The 25,098-nt window shown below is 47.0% G+C and overlaps 1 protein-coding gene and 1 pseudogene across 1 annotated transcript; both read right to left on the reverse strand.

The window, feature by feature from the left end:
* Nucleotides 1-490: 490 nt before the first annotated feature.
* LOC125527977 (small ribosomal subunit protein RACK1z) lies at nt 491-2,817 on the reverse strand. Its single transcript, XM_048692495.2, has 2 exons — nt 1,869-2,817; nt 491-826 (listed from the first exon to the last, which is right to left on the reverse strand). Exons 1-2 carry the CDS (start codon nt 2,757-2,759, stop codon nt 710-712), a joined length of 1,008 nt encoding a protein of 335 aa, XP_048548452.1. The 5' UTR covers nt 2,760-2,817; the 3' UTR covers nt 491-709.
* A 6,682-nt stretch (nt 2,818-9,499) lies between these two features.
* On the reverse strand, nt 9,500-10,258 carry LOC147992464 (secreted RxLR effector protein 161 pseudogene; annotated as a pseudogene).
* Nucleotides 10,259-25,098: the final 14,840 nt, after the last annotated feature.

A 25,098-nucleotide genomic window follows, 5' to 3' on the forward strand; every position in this document is an offset into this window, starting at 1 on the left:
CAGTTCACAGAATCGACTGACCTTAAACGAAATTTTCAGCTGACTGATTTCAGTTTAGCACGAATAGCAGTTTTAGTAGGACGAGATCAGATCAGGGCCAAAAATTGTTACTCCCGCCGTATCGGAGGGAGCACCTCCAGGGAAAACACGAATCCGTACAAATTTTCCTAACAAATCACAGTAATAATTCATAAAGATAAATGCAACCTGTGTAAGATATAGAACTAGGCCAAATAGTGGCGGTATATCCAAACTAAGCATTCACAGGCTTCACGGCGCATCAGGCAGAGAGCGAAATGGTACAGGGAGCAGACGCTCGGTACTCTATAACAGGGCAAAAATGTTAGCTCCTCCATGCAAAGCGCACTGAACAAGTGCTGCAAGACAAAGGGGATCACCGGAAAACAACACTCCACAGTTCACAAACAATCAGTAACTCACAAGGGCAACGCAAACGACAACCAGTAACCCGCAAAGACAAATACGATCAGGCACGGCTAAATAGTTGCAGTATATTGAAAGCAGCAGTCAAAAGCAAAACCCTGGTGCGAAACAGATCGTCTTCCATAGTACCTTATAATGTGCTCATCAACAAATCACCTAAGCAGAAAGTAAATAGTAACTCAAGCTGAAAGTACCAGGCAGACCAAGTGCCTCAGAACAGTCAAAAACTTGACAGGCATTACAACCTCTTCGGCCAGCAAGACTCCTACGCGTACCCGGCGAACCCGGCTTGAATCTTGAAGACCCTGATGGTTCCGTCGGTGTATCCGGTGTAGAGGGTGCTTCCGTCCGCGCTCCAGCTCAAGCTTGTGCAGTACAGCATCTACATAGTTGTAACAATACACATGTTAAAAATGACAAGTCATAAAGTAGGTTCAAGTAGACTGTTAAGCTAATGGAGAATACAATAGTGCAGATCCTCTCCAACAGAAGATTATACAGATTGCAGACAGTGTAACAAATACTTACACAATTGCTCCCAATATAAACTGTTGAAACAAAATTACATTCATGGTAGCAGTAAAACAGGATCAACAAGACACAGCAATGTTCAGATGTGCAGATCACTAAAAAGAATGATTTCAACACATTTTACAAACATCTGTAAACAAACAAACTAAATTGGACATGACAGCATCATGCTTCTGCTACACTTGCAAATTTGGTTATGGAGCTTCAAGATGGAACTGAACAGCAGCAAATTTGAACCACACGGTACTAAAACATGGTATCTATCCATAGACAGTTGATACATTATAGATCACAAGGGTATCTACCATGAACAGTTCAGTGTACGACAAGCGAGCATAAAGACAAATAAAGACAAGACATAAATTTCTACTCCCTCCGTTCCTAAATACAAGTCTTTGTAGAGATTTCACTATGGACCACATAGTGATGTATGTAGATACATCTTAGGGTGTAAATTCACTCATTTTGCTTCATATGTAGTCCATGGTGGAATCTCTACAAAGACTTATATTTAGAAACGGAAGGAGTAATTAAGTTCAACCCTAGATTCATGTGAGCAGAAAGAACATGAAAGCTTTTAAGGCAAGCTAAGCCAAGCCAATCACATTATGATTCAAACCAAGACATTATCATATTAACTGAAACAAAAAAAAATCACTTCCACTTTCATCACAATGTAATAATTAGTGATATCGAATTATCAACAAGCCATGAAGTTGCGCAGTACAATTAACTAGCAAGATACCCTACTGCATAATTTCAAGGGGCGTCATGTTGTGATTGGCCAAAATGGAACTATCCCAGCAAATATCCAGTGACGCATCATAATCAAACATCACAGCAGATCTAACAAGCAGGTTAACGATCCAGGAAAAGGAAAACAAGCAGGTTACCTGGTTCTTGGAGACCTGGACTTCTGGCTTGAGGTCCTGCACGACATGCTTGGACTCGAGGTCCCAGATCTTGACAGACTCCTCTGTCGCGGCACAGAGCCAGTAGCGGTTGGGCGAGAAGCAGAGCGCATGGATGATGGAGCCGGCTTCCAGCTGGTACAGCCTCTTCCCCTCGGACAGGTCCCAGAGCAGAGTGACGCCGTCCTTGCCGCCGGAGGCGCAGAGCGAGCCATCGGGGCTGACGGCGACGGCATTGACATAGCCACCGTGGCCGGCGAGGGTGGAGCGGAGCTTGCAGTTGGTGAGGTTCCAGACCTTGACGGTCTTGTCCCAGGAGCCGGAGACGATGGTGGGCTGCTGGATGTTGGGGGAGAACCTGACGCACGAGACCCAGCCGGTGTGGCCCTCGCCGCCGCCCATGTCGCCGCCGATGGTGTACTTGCACTCGCCGAGGGTGTTCCAGAGCTTGATGGTGTTGTCGCGGGAAGCGGAGACGATCTGGCGGTTGTCGACGGAGAAGGCGACCGAGATGACGTCCTTGGAGTGGCCGACGAAGCGGCGGGTGGTGAGGCCGGTGGAGAGGTCCCAGAGGCGGAGCTCGCCGTCCCAGGAGCCCGAGAGCGCGAACTGGCCGTCGGAGCTGATGACCACGTCCTGGACGAAGTGGCCGTGGCCGGTGAGGCGGCGGAAGGGCACGGCGTAGTCGGTGCCGACGGTGCCGTCGCCGAGGGACTGGACCGGGTTGGTGAGGTCCCAGACCAGCAGCGACTTGTCGCGGGAGCCGGACACGATGTAGGGCGAGTTGTCGATCGGCGCGGCGATCGCCGTCACCACGTCGTTGTGGCCGCGCATCGTGCCCACCAGGCCGAGCGACTCCTGCATGTTCGCCATGGCTGCCGCGGGGAGATTGGGGGGCGGGGGTGGCGGGGGTGGCGGCGGCGGCGGCGAGGGGGTGAGGGTTGGGGAAGGTGCGGCTAGGCTTTATAGTCTGGGGAAGGTGCGGCTAGGGTTTTGCAGGATCAGAGATGTGGCGCTTGGATGGTGGATGGGAAGATCGCCACCGTTCGTTGCGTGTGATAGTCTTTTCCTCTAAAATGGATACTAAATTAGTAGAGAAAACTACATTATGATATGATTTAGGCGTGGAAAAAAGGTGTGATTTCCGATGTTATTGTTCTGCTATGTGAATATTACATGAAAACTCTGAAAGTTACAGAAATATCAAACTAAAAATTTTGAACCAATTATAAAAAAAAGAAGGCGATGTGATGATTTTATACATGTTTGACAAGTCAATTTGTGCTTAATAATATTGCTGGGAGATTAAGAATCCACATTATTAGAAATGGGATTGCTAAGTCTCGGTCGATGCTATATTTATGGATCTTACATGAAGATCCGTGCAATTTTTTTCTTTTAGTTTTATTTTTTTTCTTACTCACATGTTATGTCACTTGACTTAGACTTGGGTAAGTCTTTTTTTGTGGGATTAGACTTGGGTAAGTCTGAGTCTACTGAGATCTAGCCACATCCTATCAGAAAAGTTTGGCAGTGGCAGCGCTTAATTTTAAATGTTGAAGATCATGTTCAAAAAATCCTATGATGACTAATTCTATTATAATGCTTCCTCGAGTGTTCCTCCCCGTTCAAGTGGAGGTGCTGACAATCAACTTGTGTTACATGGATCCGGTCAGGTGGTGCCGCCTAGCTCGTTGCCTAAACAAGACCTCAAGAGGACCAAGGCAACTCAATTACACAACAAAATAAAAAAAATGTGTTAGTAATGGTGGCCTCCCAGCAGGAGCGCCACCGAGACCAATGAATCTACTCAGCTAGAACTGCTGGGGGGGGCTCCCGGACAGTTCGTGTGCTCGTGACTTTGCTACAGTCGCATTCCCTCGAGATTGTGTTTCTTTATGAGACTAGGCAGAAATAATAAAATATGAAAAGGTTGAGATGACGAATTGGACTCTGAAGCTTTTCTAGTGTTGATGATAATGGCTTGAGCGGACGATAAGCTTTGTGTTGGCATGAATCTTTGATGATGGGTGTTAAAGATGAAGTTGATCGTTGTATTGATGCTCTTGATTGCACCTCAGACTCAGATCTCTTATGGCATTCAACGTGTGTTTATGGTGCGCCAGGAGTGAATGATAGCCATCTCACGTGGTCTAAAATGCTTGACTTGAGCACTTCTCAGCCACACTAAGGGTAGATTCGCAAATTTAGGTTTTTTTAGATACCTTGGAACTATGTTCTTAATTGATTTGGGCTTTTCAGGAGTCCCCTATGCATACGAGGTGCCACCAATTTGAGATCATGTGGGAGAGGGATCTTGTTCTTCCAAAAGTTATACAAGCTTCATGAGATGCTTTCAGTAATAAAATGGATCTTGGATATATTGAGGCTGCTATGTGAAAGATTGTGGATGTCGCCTAGAGGGAGGGTAAATAGGCGTTTTAAAATAATTACGGTTTAGGCTTGAACAAATACGGAATAAACCTAGCGGTTAATTTGTCAAACACAAAACCTAAAATAATTAGGCTCACCTATGTGCACCAACAACTTATGCTAAGCAAGATAAGCAACTATGAGATAGCAAGATATATGACCAAGAACAAGATGGCTAACACAAAGTAAAGTGCATAAGTAAAGGGCACGCGGAGACGACGATGTATCCCGAAGTTCACACCCTTGCGGATGCTAATCTCCGTTTGGAGCGGTGTGGAGACACAATGCTCCCCAAGAAGCCACTAGGGCCACCGTAATCTCCTCACGCCCTCGCACAAATGTAAGATGTCGTGATTCCACTAAGGGACCCTTGAGGGCGGTCACCGAACCCGTACAAATGGCAACCCTTGGGGCGGTCACCGAACTCGTACACTTTGGCAACCCTTGGGGGCGGTCATCGGAACCCGTCAAATTGCTCTGGGCGAACTCCACAACCTAATTGGAGACTCCGACGCTTGCCCGGAGTTTTACACCACAATGATTGAGCTCCGAACACCACCAACCGTCTAGGGCGCCCAAGCACCCAAGAGGAACAAGCTCAAGGGTACCAAGCACCCAAGAATAGGAGACTACAAATTTTAATCTTTCTTGTAGATTTTAAGGCTTAGCGGATAAAAGAGTTCACTAGATATGCAACTAGGTGAATGCAACCTATATGGCAAGCAAGCTCCAAGAAGAAAAGCTAGGCAACAAACTACTTAGCAAGCCAACAAGCATACAACAACAAAGAAAGGTGCGGGAAAGGATTAACCACAAGTGAGACGAGGACGCGGATTTTAACCTGAAGTTCACTCTTCCTTGGGGAAGAGCTAATCTCCGTTTGGAGCGGTGCCGGAGCCAAAGCTTGTGGAATGCCACCAAAGGCTCACCGTATTCTTCTTCGAGTCACCCCAACGGATGAGCCTCGAACCACTCGGGGTTGGTCTTGAAGGCGACCACCACACCTTTACAAACTTCTCCGGAGCACACCACAAGCAAGGAAGCTTCCGGAGGAACCTCTAACCACCTAGGAGCCCAAGCTCCAAGAGTAATAAGTCAATGGGGAAGAAATGTTGCGGGGAACGCGATTTGGTTTGGTCAAATTGTAGATCGGGTCTTGCTCTCCCAATCCCCAAAGTTTTAACAAGTTTGGGTGGAGGGATTGAGAGTATTGAGCAAAATGGGGTGTAGCAATGGTGGAGCTCAACAAGACATTAGGGTTAGGGGTTGGAGGAGGAAGAAAGGCCTTTTTATAGTGTTCATGTGAGGGTGGGGATTTCTGCCCGTTGGACCTCGTGCGCACGGGCTAAGTCAGCCCTGTGCGCATGGGGTATCCAGAGACAATCGCACCACCCCGTGCGCACGGGGGTCAAAAGACCCCGTGCGCATGGGGTATCCAGAGAGTTACGCAGTACCCTGTGCGCACGGGGGTCAAAAGACCCCGTGCATGGGGTACCCAGAGAGTTACCCAGTACCCCGTGCGCACGGGGGTCAAAAGACCCCGTGCGCACGGGGTACCCAGTAACTTACTATTGCAACTTTCTGAGTACCACAGCACACACACTAGGTTCATATGAGGTGGTTGGAGTGGGAAGGGTAAGAGAGTAAGGCTCGGCAAAAGCATTCCCACACAACATTTGTCCACATAGACCCCTCTTAATAGTGCGGTCTTTCCTACGACTCTAAGCAAACCAAAACTAAACCTTCGAAGCGTCGACAGACCACGCCTTTGTCCTTTTTGAAATGGGGGGTCGCACATCTCCATCGCGGGCGTTTAGAACCAATAACCTGAGATAAACTTTAGCAACCGATATTAGTTCAACTAACCACATTGTCATCACACCAAAATATAGCTTAAGTGCCATTAGCACTTTCAATCTCCCCCTTTTTGGTGCATTGATGACAACGTGGTTAGAGCATGGCAAAGAGGATAAATAGATAGAAGGCCATGGAACAAATAATGATCATGATAGCTCCCCCTATATGTGTGCCCGAAAACAAGAATGCATCTAGTACACCCATAGGAGGTTCGACCAAGATCATTATTGATAAGTCATGAGATTCATCAAAATAAACCTATAACGGTGCCTAGATCTCATGACACAGTGTGGTGAGCAAATAATGAGAGACCCGATAAGCATACGAAGATAATAGCAAGGTTCAATAATAAAGCTAGAGTCTCACAATAATGCTAGAGGCTCACAACCACACAGACGGAAAGGAAATAAGAGTATCTCAAGCCGACTAAAACCAACCAACAGCGAGAAACACGAGGCTTGAGATCTCAACACACCCACGAACACACACACTCACGAACACACACCACCACACACACCACTTCTCCCCCTTTGTCATCAAGACAACAAAAAGGAGACAAATGGCGACACGAGACCCACTAGACAAAAGGAGGAGCACTCGAGGCATCATCATCATCAAAACGCCACCCGGCCATTGGGAAAGACCGAGCAGTGGCCTCACTGTCGACGTCCTCAGAACCTGGACCGATCTCCTCACCAGCCGCAGCCCGTGCTGCCTTCTGCTCACGCCGAACAAGCTTCTCCTTGTTGATTTCCTTGATCCGACGACGCTGAATCTACTGACACATCTTGAACATGTTGCTCAAGGTCTTGAACAACGACTTCTTCTCTCCCTTGGCAAAGATGGCCTTAGAGCCAACAGACTTGGCCTTACCATGAGGGATCCGTACAGTAGAGGACATGCCTGGAGTGTAAGTAGCACGATCCTCAGGCCTAGGGTTGCACCCCTTCTTGATGGGCACATAGGGAGCAGGAGCAGTTGGGATCCAGTTGGAGTTGTGCTTGGGAACAGCAGTCTTGAAGCTCGCAATGTACTTTGCTGGACAGACGGTCTCAATCAACGCCTGTATGAAAGGAGCATAGATCAAGGACTTGTTCTCTTGAACACACTGACGCAACTCGTAGTACATGAAATCCAGAACATCCACTTTCTTCTTCTGATGAAGATACACAAAGACATCAAGCATGTAGCTTCGAATGTTATGGGAATCCCCAGCCTTTGGAGTGAGGGTATACCGCAGGATATGGCGCATGGTGTCATAGAGGGGCAAGAGGTCTTTGATTGACCCAGTGACAAACGACTTCTCTTGTTTGTAAGCAAAGGCAATCTCATCCTTAGTGCGCTGCCCACTTTCCCGAACAATGCCAAACTCATCAGAAACAGTCTCTTCATCCATGAATGGGTAGGGAATGATCTCGGAGAACTTTGCTATAGGAGCTGAACACTGATACGTTCCGGACATCCATGTGAGGGTGTGAGCAGAATCATTGGAGAAGTGCAGAGTGGCAAAGAACTGCATCACAAGATCTTCATTGTAGGGGTGGTTGAAGGTGACAAACGGAATCAGACCCAATCGTCCAAGAGCGGAGTACACACCGGGATACAGATGATCATTGTCGCGCAAACTCTCAGTGTTGACTTGCTTATGAGGAGCAAACTTCTTTGACTTGGTCATAAGAAGCTCATGATAGATTCTTTGCTGAAATCCATTCTTGAAACGGGGATCCATTCCCATACTCGTGGCCTTAACATACGGATGGTTCTGTCTCTCAGCCCAGATCTGTGGCTTGGTCCACTTGACAAGAGGCATATTCCGGAGGTCATGCCTGCCCGGAGTGGCTTCCTCCGGACTAGACTCCTCTCCCTCTTCTTCATCTTCCTCATCACGATCATCTTCTTCATCTTCCTCATCACGATCATCTTCTTCATCTTCCTCATCACGATCATCTTCTTCTTCTATCTCATCATCTTGTGATTCATATTCTTCCTCAGATTCATTGGAAGCCTCAACAATGGGCCGCTTTGAGGCTACACGGCGAGCACGGCCCTGACCTGTCCTAGACCCCTGATCCATGCCTTCAGACGGCTGACGACGAGCAATGGTGAAATATTTTGAACCTCCTTTTGCACGCTTGCGACGAAGCTCAGACCTCTTGTCAGCGGAGTCTGAAACACACACAAAAACCCAACAACACAAAGCACGAGGCACAAATGAGTACAAGTGCAAGGTAATTGGCAAGGAGATAGACAAAAGTCTAGGCAATAGTTCCTGGATAACCCGTGTGCACGGGAGTTTGACCCCGTGGGCACGGGGGTCCCGTGCGCACGGTACAGGACCGTGGGCATGGGCCCCCGTGCGCACGGGGGTTAAACACCCCGTGGACACGGGGGTCTCCCAGCGGCAGCCACTACCAGGAAGAGCTCCGAGAGTGGGTGCAGCAGAGGGACCAATGGATCTACGCACTAGACTTCTATCTACGAACTAGTTGAGGCCAAACGAATCTAGGGAGCAAAGAAACCCTAAAGCTAGAACAAAAGGGGGGAACTCAAGGAGATGGAACAAGAGGAGAGGACCAACCAGAGGAGGACCCCATCAGGACCCAGATCCATGGAGGAAGAACTCCGACAAGGCCCGGAGGAGCTCCGGCGAGAGAAGGCGACGGCGGCGGCGCTGGAGGCTTCCTGGAGAGTGGAGGGGGTGAATGGGTGGGAATGAACCCGAGCCCCCCATGCCCCACCTCTTTAGGACCAGAAACCGCAGACTCCGTGCGCACGGGCTAAGTGAGCCCCGTGCGCATGGTACAGAGCCCGTGGGCATGGTACAGGCCCGTGCGCACGGGGTATTCAGGAAATTTGACATGAGTGGATTTTTAGATACAGGGTTGAGTGTATACTCTTACCCCTACTTCATAAGGCACTCGGTCTACGTTCCTGAACACGCCGCGAGGGAAGTCCTATCACTATGGAAAGGGTATATGTGGAGCACTTGTACCAAAAAGAAGCGAGGAGAACCAACCAACAAAAAAGAAACACCACACCATACACATGAAACAAACATGGACAAAACCCTCAAGCAAGGGAGGTGGCCGAGGCCACCATGTTTGAGTTTACTTGGTATGGCACCGCGAAGATATGAACCTTGGGCCCAAGACCAATACTCATCTTTGAAGCACAAGTACCACCTAAAGTGGCTTATGTGAAAGATTGTGTTTGTTTTATGCACTTCTAGGATAAGATAGCTCATGAGTTGAGCTAGCTCCCCCTAGACATGTGCCTACATCTAAGCAAGATAGTACATGAGTATATGTGTGCGAGCAAGAGTTTCAACCGAAGTTACTAATATCCACGATATTTAGCTCATGCCTTAACTCGCGGAATCTTGCTTCGTCAAGGGGCTTGGTGAAGATGTCTGCTAGTTGATTCTCGGTGTTAACATGGAGTAACTCAATGTTTCCCTTGGCCACATGATCTCTAATGAAATGATGATGAATCTCAATATGCTTGGTCTTGCTATGTTGAACCGGATTCTCAGTGATCTTGATGGAACTTTCATTGTCACACCAAAGAGGCACTTTGTCACATTTGACACCGTAATCCATCAAAGTTTGCCTCATCCATAGTAATTGGGCACAACAACTTCCGGCAGCAATATACTCGGCTTCGGCTGTGGAGAGATATATACAATTTTGCTTCTTTGAAGACCAACTTACCAACGATCTACCTAGGAATTGACATGAGCCGGATGTGGACTTGCGATCAACCTTGTCTCCGGCCCAATCCGAATCTGAGTAACCCATTAACTCAAGTGATGATCCCTTGGGATACCAAAGGCCCAATTTTGGGGTATGAACCAAATATAGAAGGATCCTTTTCACTGCCGAATAGTGGCTCTCCTTAGGAGCGGATTGAAATCTTGCACACATACACACAATCAACATAATATCTGGCCTAGATGCACAAAGGTAAAGCAAGGAACCGATCATAGAGCGATATACCTTTTGATCCACTTCTTTACCATTTGGATCAAGATGAAGTTGACCATTTGTGGCCATGGGTGTCTTCATTGGCTTGACTTCTTGCATTTTGAATCTCTTGAGCATGTCTTGGATATAACGAGATTGATTGATGAAGGTTCCGCCTCTCAATTGCTTCACTTGAAACCCGAGAAAGAACTTCAACTCTCCCATCATGCTCATCGCAAATTCCTTAGTCATAAGATTCTCAAACTCAACGTTAATAGCATGGTTAGTTGACCCAAAGATAATATCATCAACATATATTTGGCAGACAAACAACTCTCCCTTTACCCTCTTCGTAAAGAGAGTGGAATCTATTACCCCAATCTGGAACCCCTTCTCGCTTAGGAATGCCGTAAGGTGATCATACCAAGCACAAGGTGCTTGTTTGAGTCCATAGAGTGCCTTATGGAGTTCATAAACGTGAGAGGGATGATCGAGGTCTTCAAAACCGGGAGGTTGCTTGACATACACCAACTCCTTAAGAGGACCATTAAGAAATGCACTCTTAACATCCATTTGATATAATTTGAAATCATGATGAGAGGCATAAGCAAGCAAGATGCGAATGGATTCGAGACGGGCAACGGGGGCAAAAGTTTCACCAAAGTCCAAACCTTCAACTTGGGTGAAACCTTGTGCCACTAACCTTGCCTTGTTTCTTATTACTTGTCCATATTCATCTTGTTTGTTCTTGAAAATCCACTTTGTTCCAATGACATTATGAAATTCCTTGGGTCTTTCTACAAGGGTCCACACTTTGTTGCGTGTGAAGTTGTTGAGTTCTTCATGCATGGCATCTATCCAATCCGAATTGTCAAGGGCATCTTCCACCTTAAGGGGTTCAACACAAGAGACAAACGAGTGATGTTCACAAAAGTTTGCCAAACGTCTACGAGTAGTTACCCCCTTTTTGATGCTTCCGTAGATGTTCTCGGAGAGGTGTTGAAGATGTTTTAGCTTGGCGGCCACTTTTTGCTCTTTGCGGTCAAGTTCTTCTTCACTTGGTTTTGGACTTGATGAAGAAGCTTGCCCTTGAGATTGCTTTAGCCTTGGAGACACCCTTCTCTTTGCAACCACAGGTTCTTGCTCAGTAGGAAGTGATGACGATGAAGACACTTGTGGTTGGGGTTGATCTAGATCTTGATCATGACTTTGAGCTTGATCTTGAGCCTCAACGATTGGTTCTTCATTATTCGGAAGAGTTTGCTCTTGATCTTGCTCAGGAATATGAGGGTCTTGATCTTGTTCTTGGATAGATTCATTATTTCCCAAGGCATCTTGTACAAGAGGTGTCGGTGATGACTTCCCTTGTGGAAAATCCTCAAGAGGGGCTCTTACTTCTTCTTCTACTTGGACATGGGGTGTTTCTTGTGGGAGAATGTGGCCTATCCCCATTGTCCTTATAGCTTGTGAAGGAGCCTCATCACCTACAACACTAGGAACAATTTGCTCCATGCGGGAGACGTTATCTTCATCAAACTCCACATTTACCGTTTCCTCAATGCATCCGGTGGATTTATTGAGAACTCGGTAAGCATGAGAGTTTGATGCATATCCAACAAATATGCCCTCATAAGTTCTAGACTCAAATTTAGCTAACCATGATTTTTTGTTTAAAATGAAACACTTACAACCGAATACCCGAAAGTATTTGACGTTGGGCTTTCTCCCAATTAGGAGCTCATAAGGGGTCTTGTTCTTGAGCTTGCGAAGATAAAGCCGGTTTGAAGCATGGCACGCGGTGTTGATGGCTTCTGCCCAAAGCTTGTATGGTGATTTGTACTCATCAAGCATGGTCCTAGCCATCTCAATAAGAGTCTGATTCTTCCTCTCCGCAACACCATTTTGTTGGGGAGTATATGGTGCGGCATATTGGTGCTTTATCCCCTCTTCACTCAAGAATTCATCCATTGTATAGTTTTTGAACTCGGTGCCATTGTCACTTCGGATTGCCTTGGTCTCACAGTTATGTTGACGTTGAGCTTCTTTGGCAAAGTTGATGAAGGTTTCTTGAGTTTCATCTTTAGTCTTGAGAAAGAACACCCAAGTATATCTTGTGAAGTCATCAATAATGACAAGGCAATATCTCCTTCCTCCCAAACTATCATATGTTGGAGTCCCAAATAGATCCAAATGGATAAGCTCGAGAGGCCTCAAGGTGGTGATGATAGTCTTCACTTTATGAGCTTTTTTCATGAAGCTTTCCGGCAATGCAAGCACTACAAGGACGATCTTTGGCAAAAGACACATTGGTTAGTCCAAGAATGTGCTCCCCCTTTAAGAGAGCTTGTAAATTTCTCATGCCCACGTGGGCTAGCCTACGGTGCCATAGCCACCCCAAGTCGGCCTTGGCCATTAGGGATGTTGCAAGATGAGTTTTCTCTTTCGAGAAATCAACCACGTAAAGGTTGTCTTCAACATGCCCAACATAGACCACTTTGAGATTTCTCCTCTTAAAGACGGTCACATGGAATTCACAAAAATGTGAATCATATCCGGCACGAGCCAATTGAATAGTTGAAAGTAAATTGTAGTGAAGGGATTGGACAAGCATGACATTTGCAAGAGATGAATCATTAGAGATTACCACCTTGCCCAAACCCAATACCTTTCCCTTGCTATTGTCACCAAAGGAGATGTCCGAAGAGGCCTTGAGTGAATCAACAAACTCCACAAGCATCTCCCTTTCTTCGGTCATATGATTGGTGCATCCACTCACTACAAAAAAAATACACTTCCGTGATGATACGTGTTTGTCACAGTAGGTCGCTTTTTTGTCATGCATGTACATCCATGACAAATTTATGACAGAATCAAGATAGTCATACCTGTGCTGTCGTAGAAGTGTTCCATGACATTACCAAAATTATCATCACGGAAGTGTCCACTTCCATGACGATAAATCGCGCGTCACAGAAGTGCTTTCGTCAAGGGTGACCGACACGTGGCATCCACCGTAACGGAATGTCGTTAAGCTATCAGGTCGGGTTTTGGATCCGATAACCCGTTAACAGCCCCGACCAATGGGGATTTTCCACGTGTAAAATCATCATTGGCTAGAGGAAACACGTGTTGGCTCATCGTCGGGACAAATGTCATCCACTCACTGGACAGAAGGCGCCTATGATACGTCGACACGTGGCACGGCCCAACAAGTTTAAATGGGCCGGCCCAACTAGAGGCCCACAAGATTTTGTGGACCATAATGGGCTGGCCTAGCTAAAGGCCCACGAAATTTTGCGGACCATAATGGGCTGGCCCAGCTAAAGGCCCACAAGATTTTGCGGGCCATAATGGGCCGACCCAGGTAAAGGCCCACGAGATTTTTTTGTGCCATAATGGGCCTGTTGGAAATATTCCCTAGAGGCAATAATAAAAGCATTATTATTATATTTCCTTGTTCATGATAATTGTCTTTATTCATGCTATAATTGTGTTATCCGGAAATCGTAATACATGTGTGAATAACAGACACCAACATGTCCCTAGTAAGCCTCTAGTTGACTAGCTCGTTGATCAATAGATAGTCATGGTTTCCTGACTATGGACATTGGATGTCATTGATAACGAGATCACATCATTAGGAGAATGATGTGATGGACAAGACCCAATCCTACACATAGCATAAGATCGTATAGTTCGTTTGCTAGAGTTTTCCAATGTCAAAGTATCTTTTCCTTAGACCATGAGATCGTGTAACTCCCGGATACCGTAGGAGTGCTTTGAGTGTGCCAAACGTCACAACATAACTGGGTGACTATAAAGGTATACTACGGGTATCTCCGAAAGTGTCTGTTGGGTTGACATGGATCAAGACTGGGATTTGTCACTCCGTATGACGGAGAGGTATCACTGGGCCCACTCGGTAATGCATCATCATTATGAGCTCAAAGTGACCAAGTGTCTGGTCACGGGATCATGCATTACGGTACGAGTAAAGTGACTTGCCGGCAACGAGATTGAACGAGGTATTGGGATACCGATGATCGAATCTCGGGCAAGTAACATACCGATTGACGAAGGGAATTGTATACGGGGTTGCTTGAATCCTTGACATCGTGGTTCATCCGATGAGATCATCGAGGAGCATGTGGGAGCCAACATGGGTATCCAGATCCCGCTGTTGGTTATTGACCGGAGAGCATCTCGGTCATGTCTACATGTCTCCCGAACTCGTAGGGTCTACACACTTAAGGTTCGGTGACGCTAGGGTTGTAGGGATATGTATATGCAGTAACCCGAATGTTGTTCGGAGTCCCGGATGAGATCCCAGACGTCACGAGGAGTTCCAGAATGGTCCGGAGGTAAAGATTTATATATGGGAAATCCTGTTTCGGCCATCGGGACAAGTTTCGGGGTCATCGGTATTGTACCGGGACCACCGGAAGGGTCCCGGGGGTCCACCGGGTGGGGCCACCTGTCCCGGGGGGCCACATGGGCTGTAGGTGGTGTGCCTTGGCCTACATGGGCCAAGGGCACCAGCCCCAAGAGGCCCATGCGCCTAGGGTTTCAAGGAGGAAGAGTCCTAGGAGGGGAAGGCACCTCCTAGGTGCCTTGGGGAGGAAGGATTCCTCCCCCTTGGCCGCACCCCCCTAGGAGATTGGATCTCCTAGGGCCGGCGCCCCCCCTTGGCCCTCCTATATATAGTGGGGGAAGGAGGGCTTTTCATCCACGCCTTTGGTTGCCTCCTTCTCCCTCTCCAACACCTCCTCCTCCTCCATAGTGCTTGGCGAAGCCCTGACGGAGTACTGCAGCTCCATCATCACCACGCCGTCGTGCTGCTGCTGGAGCCATCTTCCTCAACCTCTCCTTTCCCCTTGCTGGATCAAGAAGAAGGAGACGTTACGCTGACCGTACGTGTGTTGAACGCGGAGGTGCCGTCCGTTCGGCGCTAGGATCTCCGGTGATTTGGATCACGTCGAGTACGCCTTCCTCATCCCCGTTCTTTGAACGCTTCCGCGCGTGATCTACAAAGGTATGTAGATGCAATCCGATCACTCGTTGCTAGATGAACTCCTAGATGGATCTTGGTGAAACCGTAGGAAAATTTTTGTTTTCTGCAACGTTCCCCAACAGGGCCGGCCCAGGTAAAGGCCCACAAGATTCTTGTGGGTCATAATGGGCCGGCACAGCTAAAGGCCCACGAGATTTCGCCGACATTAATGGGCCGACCCAGCTGTAGGCCCACAAGATTTTGAGGACCCTAATAGGCCGGCCCATTAACTGGCTGCCATGTTTTGGGCCAAATGTCGGCCCATATTTGATCCAGTCCATTAATGGCCTGCCACGCTCCGGGCCTAATAGTGGCCCATATGAGATCCGGCCCGTTAAAAGCCTACCACGTTCTGGGCCAAATTATGGCCCAGATCAGGTCCGGCCCTTTAAGAGGCTTTGGGCTCAATTATGGCCCATATCAGATTCGGCCCGTCAACTGGACACTATGCTTTTGGGCCCACTTGCTAAAGGCCCACTTAGTAATTCAGCCTGATATTAGTTTTGGCCTGTTAAGGGCCCGTTTAACATTTCGGCCCTATATTAAATTCAGCCTGTTAAAAGTCCGTCATATAGTTGGGCCTAACTACGGCCCGGTTTGCATCCGGCCTGCTCGCAGCCGATATCTGATTGGGCCAAATAAGGACCCAGACAATTTTGGCCTGTTAAAAGCTCGTGATTTGATTCGCACAATCATGGGCCGGGGTTCATTTCGGGCTGCTGCGTAACTAGTAGGAATTAAGAACAAACCTACTCTATACAATAAAGAAATTACGGCATAGTAACTAAGAATAAACCTACACTACACAATAAAGGATTTAAGGTATATTACATCCACTAGGCATCAAAGTTCGCCACCAGTGATCATAAAGCGCAACGAAGAAGCAGATTACAAAAACTGGGCACCATTGCAGCGTAACAAAATAATACTGAACCGATACCACTTCCAAGACAGTTCGAGAAAGGTTAGCCTTGCGGGGGAACTGCTGCGCAAGCTGCTGAGCAAGGCTGTGAGACCGGCCTAGCATGTCGGTCATAGCTTCCAGGTGTAGCTGTTTAGCGATGAGGTTCTTATTGGTGTTCTCTGCAATCTTTCTTAGAGATAGGACTTCAAGTCGAAGTTGAGTTGCAGAATGCCTTTCTGCTAGAACTTGGGACTGAAGAAGTCGAACTGATTCAGACAATGAATTCTGTGAGCTTGTCTGACTGTTAGTCTCAAGTAACTTGAACACTGCATCAAGACAAGACTTTGGGGTTGTCTCGCTATCTTCAAGATGTTTTGCCTTCTTTGCTGCAATATATGTTGGGTTTGTCTCACAGCCTTCAGCAGACTTGTGCATGCCATCAGGCATATCACCCTGAAACAAAGCAGAGAGATGACAGGTTTTGCACGTGTATAAACAAAGATGATAACTATTCTGTCAATTCTATCCAATTTCAAATTAGAAAATAAAGAGTATGTTCAAAATATCAATAGCATAATTTGGCATTGTTCATAATGCGGGGAGCTTCACCACACTACTGGATTACCATGTCAACATAACAAGCATAGATGAAGGGCAAAGAAAATCATTGTATCTATTTTGGATAATGTGCATGGCATGTTGTTCATATCATCAGCCACATCAGTAAGATAAAATAGGAGATGATAAGGTGCAAACGTGGGCTGCTTCACCACACACTGGATTATAGATCCACAAAAACAAGCATACATATAGGGAGTATTAAGTAATGTGCATGGTATGAATAAGGAATTTGGTTTTACAAGTAAAACTTAGAACTTACGGTTCTTACGAACATGCATTTTGGTAGAAACAACAGTAAACGATAGGGAGTATGAGCAAATTAAACAGCAGTTGAGGATAAAGGCTTTAGAAGGACTGACTTACATTAACAGTTAACACTGGCTTTATAATGCCCTTCTCCATGGCAAGGGAAGGATAACTCAAGAATTTCAGCACAGAATCTTCTTCATAAGCATTGCCTGTACTCTACATTTTGTAGAGAGTAATTATAGATATGATAATACTGGAAGGGATAGAGGATAATGAAGATAAGATGCAGATTGATGCTACATAATCAACTACCAATCCCTGGAAGTACAAGCGTTACAGGACAAAATGTACTAACAAGAGCAATGGGCTACACTTCTGCACTGGCATTGCCTGTGTATTCTACTTGTTGGTAAGATTAAATATAGATATGATCTTTTTTAGTAAATGGTGGGCGAGGGAGATAAGATGCAGAATGCTACAAAATGAACCAATCCCTCTTCCAATAATACAAGAGTGTTTTGAACACTGGTGTACTATACAAAACGTTCTTATATTATGGGACGGAGGGAGTAGCTGTTAATGTAAGTACAGTGATAGACCACGTTCAGTCCTTACAAGAGGACTACAGAGCTAAACCTCTTCAAAAGGATTGGGTTGATTCTAAATTTATGTAAGAGTCCATACGGATCTTATAATGTCCACCAAATGGACGATTATGAGGCTAACATGTGCAGTGATGCTACATAATCAAACAGCTATGAAAGTAAGTATGGTCATACAGGGCAAGAGGTACTCACAAGAGCAATGTAGTGTGCAGTATAGTTGTGAGATTCTGTGGTCCCTTGAGAACGAATGTTCTTCTGCTAACAGTTTTCATACAAGTGAGACATTAAGGCAAATGCAGAAATGTAGTTCAAATTGTGATGTGATATCATAGACAGTACCTTACGCTGCAGCCGAGACCAATGTGTAACAAGATTATTCCAGTCACCATCGGATAAATGTAGCACCGGAGACTTTACAGAATTTTCGTTCAGAGGCTTGCCATCGAAGTGCGCTTGCCTCAGGTAGGAACGATACTTCATCAACGAGTGCTTGAAAAGCGCAACCAACCCTTGCTCGTCATCACAATCCAGCTTGCGCCTCGCCTATTTAAAAGAATGAAATCTTGTGTCTTCTGTCAGCAGAAACATATGCAGTAATGACCATGAATAACATTAGTACATTACTTACGCGTAAGTTGCGGAGGAAGACTGGAAATTGTTCTGTGTCTGCGGTATAATCTTTCCATGAAGGAAAGATGCGCACAAAGTTCCTGACAACAACATAAGCTTCATCTTCTAAACTGGGAAGAAATGGAACAGGGGTCCTATTTGCTGCAATTGGGGTTTAGGATTTTGCAACTGGATTTGGTGTACTCTTTGCTGGAATGGGGGTTTTGCGTCGTACAGCTGGTGCTATGTCAACTGGCATAATCATACTGTTTGCTGCAGTTGGGGTCTGCTGAGTTGGGGATCAGAAATGACCAGTGTAGTAGGGCTAGAGTCTGCTAGAGTTGGGGTATTTTCTGGGTCAGGTGATATTGCAACTACACCTAATGGGCTATTTGATTTATCAGGTGCCACTACCTTTTCCAAATACTTTGCTTGTGCTCCTCCACGATCAGCAATCGCCCTCTTCCTTTTGAACGTCTGATACACAAGAACAACATTTGAATGGATAAATATGGTATGATGATAGATGGAATATGTACTGAAAATGGATAGGCAGGGCGTATTCACATACACGATGTGTAAACTAAGCTAATGGCAGTTCAGCAAAGTAGAAGCAATGCAAAGCATCAGTTGCAAGATATGTGCGAGCAATGTAACCTTGGAAAGTCAGAGCAAGTACCTTGATGGGTGAATAAGATAGGGCATCTTCCTCTGACTCCTCCACTAGGGAGCTACATTGACTTAGGTCTCCCTCTAGCTCAGAATCGCTGTTAGGATCATACTCTGAGCATGAATCTGTAGGTGGAGAGTGTTTGCATTGCATTGCATCTAGACTTGATTTTAGTCCCTTAATGCCAAGTTTGACAGCCATGGCATTGTTCTGCTTTATTCTTTTCATGCGCGCAAGCTCATAATCATTATGATGCTGTTCAGAATCTGAGATTCATGAAAACATAAAAAGTAGTCATATTATCTATGGAATGCATTGCGGTTTCAACTCGGAGAGTGTCTCCCTATAAACCCCTGCATATGCAAAGTTCACCTCCCCAACCGTGCTGACCAGACCACACATAGAGATACACACCCGAGCGGCGAACATGCATTTTCGAAACTAATTTAGGAACATTTAGCTGACCAATTAAACAACTCTGTTTTAATAATATCAGATTCGTATTTGAACAACTAAGCTTGTTTAGCTTGATGGGTGGAGTAGTGTTATTATGACACGAAGCATGTATTCTGATCGTATAGTGATCATAAAAGGGGGAAACTCTAAGCGTATATTTTTTAGCAAAAGAGGGTTTCCCCTCTGATTTCTATTAAAGAAACCACCACGGAACCAACATGATCAATTAAACCCTAAGCATGATCAATTAAACCGTATTATGGCTGTGCCATGGCAGATTTGAAGCTGCAAACCGGAGAAATGGTATTTAGCATCCATTTTTTGCTTCGAACTAAGAACTAAATTCTAAGAGCTGAAAAGAAAGTAGAGTAACCAAGTTAAGATCTATTTTCTGGTTGAGATCAAAAAGTTGAGGAGATATGAAGTACCACCTCTCTTGCGGCGCCGTGTAGGCATCGGGGGTGTGATGGCTGTCGGTGGCGTTGAAGCAGATCTGCGACGGTAGACGGGTGTGACGCCCGGATAATTAAGCTACAGTGAACCTCCGCTAATGATGCCATGTCACCATGATTAATATTGTTAACCGCGCAATGCATCAAATCCCGTTTGAATTCAAATTCAAAATCAAGCAAACAATAAAAGTCTTCAAATGTCAGCAATTAAATGTTCTAAAGTTGACAAATAAATCCTAAGTAATTATGGTGGTGAAACCACATTCTTATAATATGATTAGATGCACCAAGTGAAATAAAACAGTAGCAAAACAATTAATTAAATTTTCTTTTGCAATTAATAAATGTTAAGACATTTTATTTAGTTGCCCAAAATTAATGGGGCATTAGCATAACTTTAATACTAAATCAAGACTTGCTTTTATATTTTAAAAGACTAAGCTAAAAAGAAACTAAAAATAAAACACTACAGAAAAGAAATAAATAAACAAAAGATAAAAATAAAACAATAATGAATAAAAGAAAGACCCCACCTTGCTGGACCTCGTCCCAGCTAGACACTGGGCTAGCCAGGCCAGGCCCAACCGGCCACCCATTCCTCCCATAACCCCTGCTAGCCCAAAACCTAACCGCCCCATCCACCCCACTCCCCCCCACGCCGTTCCCCTCCCCCCGATCCAGATCGGGATCGGGGAACGAACCCCGCCGCCGCCCGATGCCGTCACAGGACCGCTCCGCCGTCGCTGGCCTGCTTCCTTCCCTGCGCCGGCCGTCTTCGTCCTCCTCCTCACCCCCCGTTGCCCCGGTTCCTACGCACCCCCGTGAGGCTTCCCTTTACCCCCTTCCCCCTGGCTCCCACACGCACTTCGCCCGCGTTGTCCATCGTCGCCGCAGTCACCGCTGCACCCCCCCGCGTCCCTGGAGCCCCGTGGTCGCCGCCCATGGCCTCACCCTCCCCTGCCTGGCATCACTGCCTACTGCTACTGCTTCTCCCCTGCACTGCTCTGTGCCGTGCGTCGCGCCCATTGGCCGCTCCTGGCCTACCGCTCCCCAGCGCCAGCGCGCCGCCACTAACCTTTGCACCATCCCCGTGCGCGCCCACCCCCTCTCAGTCTCGCCGCTCGCGCATCCCGCATCCGCCTCGCCATATTGTAGCTTTTGCCGCCGCCGCCGTCCACAGCTCGGCCGCGCCGACACCGGCCCTTGCCGATGCGGCCGTGCCCCGGCCCCATCCCGCGGCCGCCTCTGCCCGCGCACCCCACCGGTCGCGGCTGCGTCCGCCTGGCCGGCAGCGCCTACCCCCTCCGCTGCCTGTGCCCCCTGGCCGGCACTGGCCCGCGCCCACGCGCGCCGCTGCCCCCTGCCCGCTCCGCTTTCAGCTGCCGTGGCCGCCGAAGCCCGCCGCCGCCTGCTCCTCGTGGCACTTGGCCGCGCCCGCCAAGGCCGCCGCCGTCCTGGACCTCGCCCCCGCTCCTGCGTGCCCTGCTTCCCTCCCCACCGGGCTCATTCCTCCTCTGGCCGGCGCTGAGGCCGCCGGCATGCCCCTGTGTGCTCTAGCGCGGTCCTCGCCCGGCCACCTGTGGGGCTAGCCAGGGCCACTTACCAGTGGGACCCAACTTGTTTTGATTAGTCATAAAAAAAGTGGAAAGAAAATAATTAAAAAGATAATTAATTCGTGATTAGTTAACTGGTTAAATTAACTAGACTAACTACCCACTAACACTGGACCCCCACCACTAATTAGTTTTAATGCAAACAACTCTTTAATATACATGTGACACTGACATGTGGGACCCCTCCTAATAGTTGACCAGTCAACTACTGACTGGGCAGTTGACTGGCCCCACCAGTCAGTCCCTCTAAGCGCTGCTGGGTGCACTGCACCGGGTGCACCCAACCTTTTCTGTTTAAATGTTTTTGATTTATTAATATAACTGTAATTTCAGAAAATGATTAAATCTTAGAAAATTAATATAAAATAATCCGTAACTCGAATGGAAAAACTTTGTACATGAAAGTTGCTCAGAACGACGAGACGAACCCGGATACGCAGCCCGTTCGTCCGCCACGCATCCCTAGCATAGCGAACACGCAACTTCCCCCTCCGGTTCATCTGTCCGAAAACACGAAACACCGGGAATCCTTTCCCGGATGTTTCCCCCCTTTCCCGGTATCACCTAGTACCGCATTAGGGCACACCTAGCATCGCGTATTGCTATGTTATGCCTTGTGTTGTTTTGATTGCTTTGCTATTTATTGTGTTCCCCCTCCGTTGCTTCTTTCTGGTAGACCCCGAGACTGCCGGCGACCCCCCAGTTCGACTACGGTGTTGACGACACGTCCTCCTTGCTAGAGCAACCAGGCAAGCCCCCCCTTTGATCACTAGATATCGCCTACTCTTCTCTATACTGCTTGCATTAGAGTAGTGTAGCATGTTACTGCTTTCTGTTAATCCTATCCTGATGCATAGCCTGTCATTGTTGCTACAACTATTGATACCTTACCTGCAATCCTAAGTGCTTAGTATAGGATGCTAGATTATCATCAGTGGCCCTACACTCTTGTCCGTCTGCCATGCTATACTACTGGGCCGTGATCACTTCGGGAGGTGATCACGGGCATATACTATATACTTTACACTGTTACATTATCGGTGATACTGTTTGGGGATGGGGGCTGAAGGGGCAGGTGGCTCCATCCAGGTAGTGGTGGGCCTAAGTTCCCGATGGCCCCTGACTGTTACTTTGAGGCAGAGCGACAGGGCAGGTTGAGACCACCTAGGAGAGAGGTGGGCCTGGCCCTGGTCGAAGTTTGCGGATACTTAACATGCTTAACGAGATCTTGGTATTTGATCTGAGTCTGGTTACTGGCCTATACGCACTAACCATCTACGCGGGGACAGTTATGGGCACTCGACATTGTGGTATCAGCCGAAGCCTTCGTGACGTCAGCGACCGAGCGGCGCGCGCCGGGTTGGACCGCGTAACGCAACTTCCTTTGTAATGGAGGTTGCTAGGTCTGCTCACCGGCCGCGTATGCAATGTGCAGGTGTGCAATGGGCGATGGGCCCAGACCCCTGCGCCATAGGATTTAGACCGGCGTGCTGACCTCTCTGTTGTGCCTAGGTAGGGCTGCGACGTGTTGATCTTCCGAGGTCGGGCATGACCTAGGAAAGTGTGTCCGGCCAAATGGGATCGAGCGTGTTGGGAAATGTGGTGCACCCCTGCAGGGAAGTTGATCTATTCGAATAGCCGTGTCCCTCGGTAAAAGGACGACCCAGAGTTCTACCTTGACCTTATGACAACTAGAACCGGATACTTAATAAAACACACCCTTCCAAGTGCCAGATACAACCTATGGTCGCTCTCTCACAGGGCGACGAGGGGAGGATCGTCGGTTAGGGTTATGCTACACGATGCTACTTGGTGAACTTACCATCTACTCTCTTCTCCTGCTGCAAGATGGAGGTTACCAGAAGCGTAGTCTTTGATAGGACTAGCTATCCCCCTCTTATTCCGGCATTCTGCAGTTTAGTCCACATATGATACCCTTATTCCTTTTGATACCAATGCATACATATGTAGTGTAGCTCCTTGCTTGCGAGTACTTTGGATGAGTACTCACGGTTGCTTTACTCCCCCTTTTCCCCCTTTCTACACTCTATTGTTGCGACCAGACGTTGGAGCCCAGGAGCCAAACGCCACCGTCGATGACGACTACTACTACTCGGGAGGTGCCTACTACTACGTGCATCCCGCTGACGACGACCAGGAGTAGTTTAGGAGGATCCGAGGCAGGAGGCTTGTGCCTTTTTCGATCTGTATCCCAGTTTGTGCTAGCCTTCTTAAGGCAAAATTGTTTAACTTATGTCTGTACTCAGATATTGTTGCTTCTGCTGACTCGTCTATGATCGAGCTCTTGTATTCGAGCCCTCGAGGCCCCTGGCTTGTAATATGATGCTTGTATGACTTATTTTATTTGTAGAGTTGTGTTGTGATATCTTCCCGTGAGTCCCTGATCTTGATCGTACACATTTGCGTGTATGATTAGTGTATGATTGAATCGGAGGCGTCACAAGTTGGTATCAGAGCCGACTGCCTATAGGAATCCCCCTTCCACGCTCCTTGGCCGATGTTGAGTCTAGTCGATGAAAACTGTTTTACTAACATGGCTGTGCGGCCCATGGGCCCACGTCGCCTTTGGGTGGTATTAGGATCTTTTACTCCTCGATCCTTACTCTGGGACTCTAAACTCTCTCCTATTCGGGTTAAATGATTTTACTAAATTTGACTCTAGGTTCTCGTAACCACTTTCTCCCGGAGAGCCCCTTATTACAGATGAACGCCTGCTACACCAGAAGATTCAGAAGATACTCTCCGATGTTATCCCGAGAACTTGTGCTCATTGCGTTTGCAATTCCCTTCCACCGTCAACCCCTATCGATAACTACATGCACTTGCCATTCTTACCTTAGTCCCCAGTTGCTCTTGTTATTATCCCGAAATACTCGTTGTTCCGAGAAACCCTGTGCCTACTACCTTGCAGTTCCTTGTTACATGAATACCCCTACGGATATTTCCTCGCACTTGCCGAGTATCCGCTCATCCCCAGTTGTTCAGGTGTTTCACAAAGGTCTTCGAAATACCATTCGATCTCCTGAAAATCATCAACAGCCTATTGCTCTCGAAATTCTTACTCGCTTGCATTATGATTGATCCCATAAGTATGGTAATATTATTGGCATCCTTAGTCATTATCAGTTTGAGTCTTTTGAATCAATATGTTGTGAATGCTCGCAATCCTTAATCAGATCCTTCATTTCGTCCTTCCGGCTCAGACATCATTTTAAACATGAGCTGGATCTCGACCAATCAAATTGCCTTTGATTGTACCCCTAAGGCTATTCAACTTATCCATCCCTAATCAGAGCATTGCTTCTGATCCCTTGTCTTGGAATTCATAATTCCTTTGCATTTGAACTTTGAATTAGTCAGTTGTTTCTATAATCAGATATCCTTGCATTTTCTTCCTCTGGTTGAGTACCGATGCTCACATCAGATCCCTTGTGGACCATCGGTTCCTTTGTTGGATTTTATCCGACAGTGTCCTTCATATTGAATAACCTTGTGAGCCTTCCATGGGTATATAATGCCTTTGGTAAGTTGTATCATCTGCTTTTGAACAATGCTCTACTTTCGAGCTGGTGATGTTTACTATTGAAGCTTGCGGAATATGTTTCCACGATACCCCAATGGGTTGAACCTATGCCTTCCTTATTATGTGTGAACTCGAAAGTCTTCACGAGTCATACTCTTCTGGTATTTTGCTAGATAAAATTTCTGCA

The sequence above is a fragment of the Triticum urartu genome, chromosome 1A (genome assembly GCF_056163025.1).
Source record: "Triticum urartu cultivar PI428250 chromosome 1A, HENAU_Tu73, whole genome shotgun sequence".
Classification (NCBI taxonomy): domain Eukaryota; kingdom Viridiplantae; phylum Streptophyta; class Magnoliopsida; order Poales; family Poaceae; genus Triticum; species Triticum urartu.

What these genes read in the sequence shown, in the direction of transcription:
- LOC125527977 (XM_048692495.2), bottom strand. Translation starts at nt 2,759, where the DNA reads ATGGCGAACATGCAGGAGTCGCTCGGCCTGGTGGGCACGATGCGCGGC. An exon ending in TCCAGGTCTCCAAGAACCAG is followed by an intron (nt 827 to 1,868) that starts GTAACCTGCTTG and finishes ACAACTATGTAG; the next exon opens with ATGCTGTACTGCACAAGCTT.